We start from the raw sequence: 13104 nt of genomic DNA, 5'->3' as shown, positions 1-13104 counted from the left end.
CTTGTTAACACTTGTGTGACAACAGTTGTGGCCCATGGCACGTGCCCTTTGTTTTGGTGTACTTCATCGTCTCCTGGTTATAGGCAAGGCTATAGTGAATACCCTTGTGGGTACCTTTGTGTATTTGTAAAATTTTAAAAATTAAAAAATCCAGTGCTGGTAATAATAATGAGGAAATTGATGCTCCTGTACTGGTGAGGGTGTGTAAATGGGCACAATGCTTGTGGGAAGTAATTTGGTGTCATGTTCATATATAATATATATATATATGTATATATATATATGAATTCATTATATATATATAATTTTTTTTTTCCCCTTATAAGTAGGCTTCATGCCCAGCATTGAGCTCAACGCAGGGCTTGAGCTCTTGACCCTGAGATCACAACCTGAGCTGAGATCAAGAGTCAGATGCCTCGGGTACCTGGGTGGCTCAGTTGGTTGAGCGTCCCGACTTTGGCTCAGGTCATGATCTCACGGTTCAGGAGTTCAAGCCCCACATTGGACTCTGTGCTGATAGCATAGAGCCTGCTTCAGATCCTCTGTTCCCCCTCTCTTCTCTCTGTGCCTCCCCCACTTGCTCTTGCTGTCTCTCTCTCAAAAACAAACAAAAAAAATGTTGGATGCTTAACTGAGACACCCACATGTCCCAGTATTTTTCATTAGCCATAAAAGTATTAATAAGCATTAACACATGATACCTCTGCAAGAAATCATCCCTTAAAAAAAAAAAATAGGAAAGTTATATAGAAGATACTCATTGCATCATTATTTCTTATAGCCAAAAACTGGGAAGCTGTTTAAGCATTTCTCAACAGTCAGCAGGAGAGTACATGTGTAAATGTTGATACTTACACTTATTTCAGCCAGTAAACTGCTACATAGCCACTAAAAGCATCCTTAAAAAAAATCAGGGGCGCCTGTGTGACTCAGTCGGTTTAAGTGTCCAACTCTTGATCTCGGCTCAGGTCATGGTCTCACGGTTTGTGAGATTGAGTCCCACATTGGGCTCCATGCACACAATGTAGAGCCTGCTTGGGATTCTTTCTTTCTGTCTCTGCCTCTCTCTCTCTTTCTCTCTCAAAATAAATAAACTAAAAAAAAAAAAAAAAAATGGTGGTAACTGCCACTTCAGTAGCACTTAGGGCCTCACAAACCTTCTGGCCCATAACCTTCTGGTGCGTGGGGTGAGGATATTACCTCAGGAGCTGTCTGCTCTAAGGTTAGATTCTTGTAAAGATTAAATGTATAGACATACAAGGACTAGAAAGGAGCTCAAAAAGTTGAACTTGCTTAAATGATCTTTGCCTTTTACCTTTTTCCCATTTCGAGTTAAATTTTCCCCTTTTAAATTAAAAGTCATGACAGGATAATATTGTATATATAGCCTTTGACCTGACTCTCACTTTTGGTGCATATAATTGAGAATATTTATTAAAGTTTTCATTGACACTTAGTATTTTTTGAGTGTGAACATCTGACAAAAGCCAAGCAGTCTCTTCTCAGGAAAATGCCACACACAGATGGACACATGATACAATTTCAGGCAGTTCAGGGACCATCCCACCACTGGGGACCCAAGGTTTGTACACTTGGAACATGGCATCTCCATCAGTCATAGTTCCTCAGGGCATTCCTCCAGCAACCCATCTGTACTCACACTTTCCAGAAAGTGAGCATTTAGAGGCTCCATTTGCATTCTGGAACTAAAGCATGCAAATATGAGCTTAAATGTAAAATCACACCTTTGCCGCTGGTGAACCGTAGGAGCCGCAGAGCTGACAGGCAGCTAGTGGCTGACTGTTCGCCGCTGTGGCTGGATGCCCAGGTGTTAGCTCTTTTGGTCTCTGGCCTGGCCTGGAATGAAGCAGAGGCTTCAAGAGAGAACCTGGAGCCAGGCCCTCACCAGGCACAGCTCGTCTGCCCTGATTGGGGCTCACAGACTTCACCATGTCTCCCTGACTTGAGGCCCTCTTACCTGTGTTGACAGGAGCAGAACCCACCCGGCGTCCCTGTGCCAGCCCAGGCTGCCAGCGTGGGGAGCCAGCCACCAGCTGCGTCCGGGGCCAGCACTCACAGCAGCACCCCCTATCTCAGTAGCCAGCAGCAGGCAGCAGTAATGAAGCAGCACCAGTTGCTCTTGGACCAACAGAAACAGAGGGAGCAGCAACAGAAGCACCTGCAGCAACAGCAGTTCTTACAAAGGCAGCAGCAACTTCTGGCGGAACAGGTAAAGTGGGAGGTGGAAGGTGACCCCCCAGCACCCCCACTCTCCCCTGCCTCCCCAGTCACTGCCGCGGCTGCTAGCTCCATCGTGTGTGTGTGTGTGTGTGTGTGTGTGCGCGCGTGCGCGCGCTCAGCTTCAGCATATTTCTGTGTGCACACAGGCGTGCTCCGCTCCGATGTGTGCATGCGCGCTCATTTGCATGTCGTTTGCCATCTTAAAGCCCTTTCCAGGAGTGTGGCATTTCTCAGACAATGGTGGCCTGTTTCAGAAGTAGCTTTAATGTCACTTGGTGATCAGTGAAGGCAAATCTCTAGCTAAAACTTTGTTAGGGACATTTTTCCACGTCCCTCGTCTACAACTGCCACAGCACCAAGCTCACTGGTCTGCCAGTTCACTGTGGGTCCCAGCTTTGTTGTAAATACAGAGTTTGTCAGAAGCCAGAATACAACAGAGGGAAATGAAAATGTCCCTGAGGTCCTAGAGTTCTAGAATCAGGCCCGACAATCTCTTTCCAAGTCCTGCAGTTCACCCGCTTGGTCACCAAGGTTACGAGAGTTCTCAGGATTTTAAATTACATCTTCAAAGTCCTAACAGAAAAACCATCTACCCATAAGATGAAGGTGATTGAGGATGACTTTGAAGCCCACATCACTGCCTCAGTTCTGCCACATGTATATAATATTTGTATTTATTACATATATTTATTTATTTTTAAAGTTTATTTATTTTTGAGCAAGCAGAGGGGTAGCAGAGAGAGAATCCCAAGCTGACTCTGTACTGTCAGTGCAGAGCCCAATGCGAAGATCATGATCTGAGCCAAAGACTGACGCTCAACCGACTGAGCCACCTCGGTGTTCCATTCTGCCATTTTTTTTTTAAACTTTTTTTAACGTTTATTTATTTTTGGGACAGAGAGAGACAGAGCATGAACGGGGGAGGGGCAGAGAGAGAGGGAGACACAGAATCGGAAACAGGCTCCAGGCTCTGAGCCATCAGCCCAGAGCCTGACGCGGGGCTCGAACTCACGAACCGCGAGATTGTGACCTGGCTGAAGTCGGACGCTTAACCGACTGCGCCACCCAGGTGCCCCCCATTCTGCCATTTTTTAAGATAACAGCTTTATTGGGATATGGTTCACATGACATATAATCCACCCACTTAAAGTGTACAGTTCAGTAGTTTTTAATATATCCACACAGGTATGCAACCATCACCACAGTCGACTTCGTCAGTTTTCACCCCCTAAAAAGAAACTGCCTGCCCAATAAAAGTCATCACCCATGTTGTGGCCTGTGGCAGCGTTCGCCTCTGCTTTATGTCTGGATCATAATCTGTCATTTGGAAAAGCTCCATTTGATTTATCCATTCATCGGTTGATAGACATTTGGTTTGTTTTCCGTGTTTATGGGCATAAGTTTTCAGTTCTCTTTAGTGTGTACATACGGGTGGAATTGCCGGGACATATGGTGGCTGTTATGTGTAACCTTGTGAGGACTTGCCAGACGGTTCTCCAGAGCAGCCATACCGTTTCACGTTCCCACAGTGGCGTGTGAGGGTGCCAGTTTCTCTGCATCTTTGCCGTACTTGTCTTTTTGATCCTGGCCATCCTTGTGGGTGTGAAGAGGTAGATCATCGTGGCTTTGATTTGCATTTCCCCGATCTGCCCTCCCCACATTTTTTTAAACTGATACGCCACTTTTTTTTTTTTTTAATCATTGCTCCTTAGATCTGCCCCGTCCTTCTGTTTCCTACAATTTATTAAAAATCCCCCAAATGAAACCATGAGCGTTACCTTCACAGGAACCCATCTGTGAGAAACAAACCATAGCAGTTTACTTTTCTCTGATGTAACTGTTGTTTCTGTTCCATGTGGGTCTTATTGTACTGTTCTGTTGTTCTTGGCATTTTCTAGGAGAAACAGCAGTTTCAGCGCCACCTCACGCGCCCACCTCCCCAGTACCAAGACCCAACCCAGAGCACCTTCCCACAGCAGGTTGGACAGTTCACAGGTGAGGGGATGTCTGAAGCGGCAGAGTCGGGCAGGGGAGGCAGGCACAGGACAGAGCAGGTGGTCCGTTCCACTCGTGCTGGCTTCTTGCTGTCTGCCATGCTATATGCTGGGGGCTAAATAGACTTGCTTATGTAAACCTTGGTCTGCCTATGGAGCCTGGCTTTCTAGTTCCCTTGCAGGCTAGGAGGAGAGGGTCACAGAGGCAGACCACCTTGGTCAGTATTCTGGCTGCACAGTCTTTTGAAGCATAATCATTTCTAGCTGGAGGCTAGCTTATCAACAGGAAATGGGTTCTGTAATTCTTAAGAAGGTTCTTTGCTCCTGCCGTTATGTGCCTTCAAAAAAATGATGCTTTTATTTTCCAGATAAGGAGAGACTAAGTGTAGTTTGTGTGGCCTTTTGCTTCTGCTCTCTCTTCCTGTCCGCTCACTTTGGTGTCCCAGACAGCAGCATCAGCTGCCGACAGTTGACCACAGAGGGGCAGGAAACACTCTGAGGTCTTGGCTGATGCAGCTCAGATGTGCAAGGGAACCTGACTGCCCTTGCTCAGGCCTCACTCCAGAAACTCAGAGATACGCCAGTTGACAGAAGCAGTAAAACCTGGTTGCACCTGCCTTTCTAGCTCTTCTTGGCCTATCTTCAAAACCTGTCCCTTTTTTGGTCAATGACTCTCACTCTAAAGTGTCCCAGGGAAAGCTGAGCACAGCTGTGCGCTCCTTAATTTTTTTTTTTTAATGTTTGTTTACTTTTGAGTGAGAGAGAGAAATAGAACATGAGTGGGGGAGGGGCAGAAAGAGAGAGAAACACAGAATCAAGCAGGCTTCCGGCTCTGAACTGTCAGCACAGAGCCTGACGCAGGGTTCAACCTCATGAACTGCGAGATCATGACCTGAGCCGAAGTCATTCGGTTAACCGACTGAGCCACCTAGGTGCCCCATGGCTGTGTCCTGACTAGGAGCCTAGGTGGAGTTTTATGTGTGTGCTGACCAGACCGTGGAGCTGAAGTCTGCGGGCTTCTCAGGAGCCTGGGCCTCAGCCAGCCTTCCTGCCTTCATCGCATCTCACATGGTTCTGGGCTGTCACCGGGAGCAAAGCAGACTGTTTCCACCCTCCTCTGTCCCTCAGCCTAGTTCTTAAGTGCTGGTGGAGAGAGGGAGAGGAGGAACAAAGAGCTCAGTCATGGCCAGCCCCTGAATAGTACACCCCCGACCCAGAGAAACCCATTTGGTGAGTGTTGTCACTGTGCATCCGTTGCTTAAGACAGAGCCCCAGACAGCAGGTTCCCTGAGGACAGGACCTCTCTGTCCTGTTCCCGGCCGTCTCCCCCATGCAGTGCCCGCCACTGATCAGTCAGCATCTGCTGCTTTCAGTCCCTCCCTCAGCCCCCTTGTTGTTCGGTGGTGTCAAGAACAGGATCTCACACTCTCCCTCTTTCACTCCCATGGTGCCATAGCTGGTACACCCCTCCCCTGATTGATTTGAGCAGCCCCCACCCAGCCCCCAAACCACTGTTGCGGTCCACTTACCCTGGGACTTTGCAACTGTGTCCTCCACATGGCAGCCACAGCTCTTCTGAGTCTGGCCACGGCTATCTCTCCAGCCTTATCTCTAGCCAGTGGGATGCCCTCCCTGCACTCTGGCCATGGAGCTCCCCACATAGACCGCCTCTTGTAAATTTATGCCGTTGCACACACTCTCTTCTCTGTCTAGGATACTCTTTCTCCAAACGGTGAAATTGCTAAACTTCAACCCTTTTATTTATTTATTTATTTTTAATTTTTTTTTAATGTCTTTATTTCTGAGAGAGAGAGAGCATGCACGAGCGGAGGAGAAAGAGAGAGAGAGAGAGAGAGACAGAATCTGAAGCAGGTTCCAGGCTCTGAGCTGTCAGCACAGAGCCCAACACGGGGCACAGACTCACGAAACATGAGATCATGACCTGAGCCAGAGTCGGACCCTTAACCGACTGAGCGCCCCAGGTACCCCAAGAGGAAGTTTCTTCAGCCCTTTTAAAAAAGCCAGTGTGTTTGTCACCATTTCTCTGAAGCCCTCCCCAAATCTTCCCAGGCATTGACCCTTCAGACCCCTGCACTCACATGGCCTGTTGCCCAGCTGTTGTTGTAACCCTGTTACACCACATGGAGCCTTTGCCTCCTGAAGGCAGACCCTGGGCTGGATCTGTCTGGGAGTCCCCAGGGCCGGCATGGACCTCCCACAGAGCAGAAATAGGGTGGGCTTTGGAAGGTTAAATCATCGAGTCTCCTGGCTTCTGCTGCCCTGGGGTGTTTGCCCCTTCCTCTGAGCCTGTCTTGAATTCCTCATTGCTCCAGACTGGCCTCCATTCCATCCTGTGGGAAACCTGCTTCCCTTTTGACTCCCAGGGCTGTCGTCTTTGAGATTCCATGGACGATAAGATGTCCAGTGTTCTGATTTTGCCTTTCATGCCAGAGAATAACGGCTGCATCTTGGGTCCTAAAGATGTCTCCGCAGCGGCAGTCCAGGAAATGTCAACTTGATTGACTGACTTTTTTCTGTCTTCCAGGGTCCTCTGCTGCTGTGCCTGGCATGAACAACTTGGGTGCATCAAACCCCGGCTGTTCTCGAGCGTTTCCTCAGGCCGGGAATTTGATGTCAATGGGTCCTGGACACACTTCGGTTTCCTCTCTCCCCTCAAACTCAGGCCAGCAGGACCGGGGTGTGGCTCAGTTCACTGGCTCCCAGAGCCTGCCACAGAGCAGTCTCTATGGCCTGGCCTCCGGCATAACCCAGATAGTTGGCCAGCCCCCACCACAGGCCACCAACGGACATGCCCACATTCCACGGCAGACTGGCGTGGGCCAGAGCACCTCGGTCTCCGCTGCCTATGGGCAGAACTCTCTGGGAAGCTCCGGCCTCCCCCAGCAGCACAATAAGGGTACCCTGAACTCTGGTTTAACAAAGCCACAGGTCCCAAGGGTGTCCGCTGCCATGGGAAGCCAGAACCCCTCGTGGCAGCATCAGGGAATGCCGAACTTGAGTGGCCAGACCCCAGGGAACAACACCGTGAGCCCTTTCACGGCAGCCTCCAGCTTCCACATGCAGCAGGCCCACCTGAAGATGTCCAGCCCGCAGTTCTCCCAGGCGATGCCCAGCAGGCCCATGGCCCCCATGAGCTCGGCAGCCGCGGCAGGGTCCATGCTGCCCCCCGTGAGTGCGCAGCAGAGGACCGGAGCCCCTGCCCCAGCACCTCCCCAGGGAGCCCCGCAGCAGGGCTTGCCGGGCCTGAGCCCGGCCGCACCCGAGCTGGGGGCCTTCAGCCAGAGCCCTGCGCCATCGATGAGCAGCCGGGCGGGACTACACTGCACTCAGGCCTATCCCGTGCGGACCGCGGGCCAGGAGCTGCCCTTCGCCTACAGCGGGCAGCCGGGTGGCAGTGGGCTGGCCAGCATGGCCGGAGATGCTGACCTGATCGACTCCCTGCTGAAGAACAGGACTTCGGAAGAGTGGATGAACGATCTGGATGACCTGTTAGGGCCTCAGTAACTGGAGGATTTGTGGTGGTCTCAAATGTTCACACAGCCTGTATTTTTATTCTCAGATTCAAGAAAGAGCAACTACATTGGACCAAAAGCCCGCGGCCTGGGGAGCTGGGTGGGTGGAGCCAGAGCCCCAGGGTGGAGGCCTGGCCTGGCCAGGCCAGGGTCTGCCGGGTGCACAGCTCCCAGCCAGCAGTTGTGGCCCGTCGGGCTGGCCCCAGCCCATCTGCTGGCTTTGTTGCCTGGTGTTGGGACAGCAGGATAGGGTTCTATGAGTGGTTTTCTATCCAAATGACCAAAAAACCAACAGTAAGAATGGTGAAACCCCACGATGGCAGGCTCATAAAAATCTCTGCCATTGTGTTGACTTAATCCAAGATTTCTCCTCTTTCCCCAGTGTTGGGGACAGGTTTTGTTGCAACTTTATATAGCAGAACTATTTGCAATTTGTAGCATAGAAAAGATTTTTTTTTTTAAGATTTTAAGACAGATTAGGATAGGTGGTGGTTTAAATTGATTTTAAGTGGCATTGGAAACCTAGGGTTTCCTTTGGTTAAGAGCCCTTTTTATTCCTGCTCTTTGTCCGCTTTCAGGGGAAAGGGAGGGTCCCCGGGCAATCATTTCCGTCAGTACAGGCTGTGACTGCATGTGCCAAAAAGGAACAGGATGCCGCGAGATAGCAGAACTAGTGACACAGATGTGGTCACTCCAGCCGCGCTCCTCCTCCTCCCCCCAGAATGCTGTGCTTCCAGGACCCCAGGCCACCCCCAGGCTAAATGCCGAGATGGATTATTTGGGATTCCTGTGTCCCCTTTTGTTGTAAACCCTCCCCCTCTTCTGCAGTTTCTCTCAAAACTTGTATTTAATGTGTCAGGAAGGTGATCATTGCTGTGCACAGACGTCTTTCCTTCACCCCATCTGCAGTTCCCATGACCTCTCTGCCTCCCCTTCTCTCTCCAGCACAAATGGAAAACCTCTTTAAGGCCACAGGTTACTAGACTGGAGGGGAAAGTCATTACGATTCCTTAGGGAGCCCTAGCATTGTAGTAGTGGGGCTGGTGTCCCCTCCCCAGAAAGCAAAGGTTTGGGGGAAGGAGGGAAAGAGGTGTGCACTGTTGGGCAGGGAGGCCACAGGCCGAGCCGCAGGTGAGAACTCCACTCTGTTTCACCACTTCTGCCTCTCTCCCTCGTCAGATGACGTGCACTTTTTGAAGAGAATGACTTTATAACACTAATACATCCTTTCTAAAGACTGGAGTGGATTTCTCTTTGGAGGTCTGTGAATTAATGGACTTTGGCTAAGCTAAGAGTCCGCAGAACAGATATTCCCCGTGGGCTGTTTCTGGAAACAAAGATGGAGAGAGCACTTCGGTTAGAACGAAAGCAAAATGGTAAGTGCAGGGCGAAACCCTTCTAAACAGAGTGTTGGAGAGAAAATAGGACACTGAAGAGAGTGGCTTCCATGTAGAGTGGTCCCTGGAGAAACCACAACCCCATTTTTAATTTCCCTGGAGTCTCAAAGTGGGTGATTCAAGGAGTGTCATATGTAAAGAGTTAAGCCAAGGAAGAGATCCACATGGGCAGCCCGAGTGGCTTTGAGGGGATGAATGGTTGCACACACATGGGTAATTATTTTGCACCAGCAGTGCCTTTCATGGGGGTAGTTGGACCCTCAGATCCTCTTCTCTAATAGCCATTTGCCACCTTGGGTGGTGTCTGGGCCATTTCCCCTTTAAACGCCCTCCCTGCCTTCCTCGTACTGAATCTAGCTCTCAAAGAAGGGAACGAATCCTAAAGCCAGTGAAGACTCCACCCTCTGAGTGAGTTCCCCAATCTAAAGGGGAAGAGGGGGACTTCAGTGGGTTTTCAACCAAAAATAGCGGGCTGCAGGCTGGTGATGAGTCCTTGTTCCTCTCCTGCTCTCCCCCTGGCCGCTCACCTCTGTCCCCTCCCGGGGAGGGCTGCCCCTGCCTTAGCCCTCGGGCCGCCGGACAGACAGCAGGCTTCTCGCTGCAGTGTCGGAGCAATAAAATGTGATGCTTGGGGTTCCCCCCCCAGGGAGCTGCCCATGGCTTTATTTATGAATCTGGTTTTTGGGTAGTCAAGGGGGGAGACTCCGCTTCAGTGCAAATCCCCTCTTCCAGGAGCCATGACTCACAAGAAAAGGGTGCTCGGACTTTGTTATACACATTTGCTTTGTGTAAATAAATGTTTACAATTTTATATTAAAGAGGAAATAAGCGTTAGAGTTTCTGACTGTATATTTTTTACTTTTATAGATTTTAAAACTATGATCCTTTATATATGTGTTTTGGGGGAGCTATGATAAGTTTTATGGCAAACAGTCGATATTGTTAACTTTCTATTGTCATCAAAGTACATAAAAATCCTGTTAATCCCCTTATCCTCCTACTGCCCTTAACTCTGGTATACACCAAAAAGAAATCTTTACTCCTTCTTTTATCATTATAAAGTAATAAAAGTATTTTGCTAGTATGGAAACCGCCTGTGCATTTGGCTTCACGTGGCTGCACCCACAGTGTGGGAGGGAGGAAGTGGACCCGGACATGACTTCTTTGGTGGCTGATTTCCTTTGGCAATTTTCCCCTTTCCTTCGGTGGAGGGAGAAGGGACGTCTGTTTTGGTTTACCTCAGTGATGATGGGTAGGAGGGTAGGACTCGGGACCACCAGCCTCTCCCCTCTCTGGGACCCAGCCCTGCCCTTGTGTCTAATGGAGGGAGGTGGACCAGATAACTCAGGGATACTCTAGGTCCTTAGCAGTTTAAAGGTTTCACTCGAAACCCTTAGACTCACCCTCAGAGCAATTCTCCAGGTCCTGTTTAGTTGCCTTTTTTTTCTTAATACTCATTTTTGAGAGAGAGTGTGACTGAGGGAGGGGCAGAGAGAACAGGGACAGAGGATCCGAAGCAGGCTTGGCACTGACAGCAGCGAGCCCAATGTGGGGCTCAAACTCAAACTCACCAACCATGAGATCATGACCTGAGCTGAAGTCGGACGCTCAACCGACTGAGCCAGCCAGTTATCCCTGGTTCCATACTCAGCTTCTCTATAATGGGGGGCAGAGCCCAACCACTGCTGTCATCTTCGAGGTCAAGAGCTGCAGATATTCCCATCGCTGTGTCATGTTACTCTCAGAGCTGGAGGATCAAGGGGGTCCTTGATTCTGAGTAGTAAAAAAAAAAAATCAAAATCTTTGTTAGTTCTATCTCTCCCCAAACCCAATGCCATTTCTTCTTTTTGATACTTGGCTGTGCAGTAAGACACTTTTCTTAAGTTCTGTGTGTTAAAGTGGACGTAATTCTATATTTGTGACAGCCAAATATGCCCACCAGCCAAGTATGTTCCACAAAGGGACCCAGAGGACCTCCATCTACCAAAAAGAAAGAGGCACCACATTGTTGAGAAGCTGGGTGGCCATTCCTCTGGGGCCCAAACTGACAGAAGAAGATGTTGTAACAGAACCGGGCTCCCTGATAGCAATGGGATCTAGAGGATCCCACAGCAATAGGACCAGGTGGTAGCTCGGGCCTTTCAGAGGCCAGGAGGGAGGACCAGACTCACAGAGAGCTAGGGAGCTATGAATGGATCATGGTGTGGCCAGAGGCAAATGGCTGGGCAGCTGACAGGGGTTGGCTTCCTTTATGCAACTGGAAGGACTCAAGGGATCGTTAGCCCAATGGCTGAGGGAAGCTGCCCCAAGATGAAGTCACAAAACATTACCCAGTTCCCAGACATGAGGCAATTCTCAGGCTCAGAACCCCTTGTCCAGAGGAGAGACCGGATCTCATGAGGGAGGCCTCTCCCACATCGCTGTGAGGAATGCAGTAATGGTTGTCCTGGTCCTTCCCAGAGGGGCCTCCAGCCATTTATTTACTCAGAGAACTGTACATACCCCAGGAAGAGGAATACCTGGCGTTGCTTTAGGATTGCCCTTGAACACAGGTGCCTTTGATACCTGAGGAAGTCAAGTGTCATCAGGACTCTGGTTAGGTTAGGGGAGTAAAAGTGGGTACACAGTAAATGGAGTCCTGGCCCCAGGCCCAGCTCACAGTGGGATGGCTGGGTTCACAGCTCTGCCTGGTCATTTCCCTGGCCTTGATCTTCAATCAGAGTGGACACCCTTGCTTGTTGTAGAAACCTTCCATTGGTCAGGTGGAAACCTCCTGTGCTGGGAAAAGGGCTTTTGAATGGACTAGCTATGGTGGCGGGGGGGGGGGGGGGGGGGTGCGCAGGGAGAGGAGGTACGGTGCTCTGCATGATGTCAGCAGCATGGCTCTGACTCACCGAGGCTGCTCTAGCTCTGTTACTGCTGAACGTCCAGCCTGTCAGCAACAGAGACCAATGCCAAGCCTCTGAGCCCATCTCTTGAGACTAGCCACTTACTTGGTAGTATGTTAGTCCCTCCCATGCTGGAAAGGGTGGTGATTCATCTTTATTTTTTTGTTCTTTTCTGGCTTTTCGTTTCGATATAATTTTACATTTGTGAAAAGAGAACAAAGATCTCAAAAACACGCCAAGTTGTAGCAGACACAAAAGACCACGTATCATAGGAATATAGGAATGAATCCCTTTATGTGAAATGTCCAGAAAAGGCAAACCAGCAAAGACAGAAACAGATCAGTGGTGGCCTGGGGCTGGGACTTACTGGGGTGATGAAATTGCTCTAAAACCAGATCATGGTGATGCTCTGCACAACTGAGCAAATATACCAGAAGTTGAATTGTACATTTAAAATGGGTGAATTTTATAGCATGTAAATTATATACCTCAACAAAGTTGCTTTTTACAATAGTACAAAGAATGCTTAATACAGTTCACCCAGCTTCCTCATATGTTCATCTTTTACAACAGTATGATTTTTTTTCTTTTTTCTTTTTTTTTAAGTCAGCTTCATGTCCAGCACAGACCCCAACATGGGACCTGAACTCACAACCCCTGAGATCAAGACCTGGGTTGAGATCAAGAGTCAGATGCTTAACCAACCAAGCCACCCGGCACCCCAACAACAGTATAATTATTAAAAACAGGAAATTAGGGTACCTGGGTGGCTCAGTTGGTTAAGCATCCGACTTTGGCTCAGGTCATGATCTCGCAGTTCATGAGTTTGAGCCTTGCATCAGGTTCTGTGCTGACAGCACAGAGCCCACTTTGAATCTTCTCTCTCTCTCTCTCTCTCTCTCTCTCTCTCTTTCTCTCTTTGCCCCTCCTCTGCTCATGCTCTCTCTCTCTCAAAAATAAACATTAAAAAAATAGGAAATTAACACCAAAACAGAGACTGTTAACTAATCAACAGATCTTATTCATTACAGTTGTCCTGTAATGATGCCCT

General features: G+C 49.2%; 1 protein-coding gene across 1 annotated transcript in view; it reads left to right on the top strand.

Annotated features, from left to right (window-relative positions):
* MAML1 (mastermind like transcriptional coactivator 1) overlaps positions 1 to 10255 on the top strand; it is a 43389-nt gene extending 33134 nt beyond the window's left edge. Inside the window, exons 3-5 of the mRNA XM_027076929.2 lie at positions 1991 to 2230; positions 4140 to 4236; positions 6781 to 10255. Coding sequence (XP_026932730.1) covers positions 1991 to 2230; positions 4140 to 4236; positions 6781 to 7760 — 1317 coding nt within the window. The 3' untranslated portion in view covers positions 7761 to 10255. The remainder of the gene's footprint in view (positions 1 to 1990; positions 2231 to 4139; positions 4237 to 6780) is intronic.
* Positions 10256 to 13104: the final 2849 nt, after the last annotated feature.

Source organism: Acinonyx jubatus, chromosome A1 (genome assembly GCF_027475565.1).
Source record: "Acinonyx jubatus isolate Ajub_Pintada_27869175 chromosome A1, VMU_Ajub_asm_v1.0, whole genome shotgun sequence".
NCBI classification, from domain to species: Eukaryota; Metazoa; Chordata; class Mammalia; order Carnivora; family Felidae; genus Acinonyx; species Acinonyx jubatus.
Note: the sequence above shows the minus strand (reverse complement) of the source record. Positions and strands in the feature narration are given on the sequence as shown.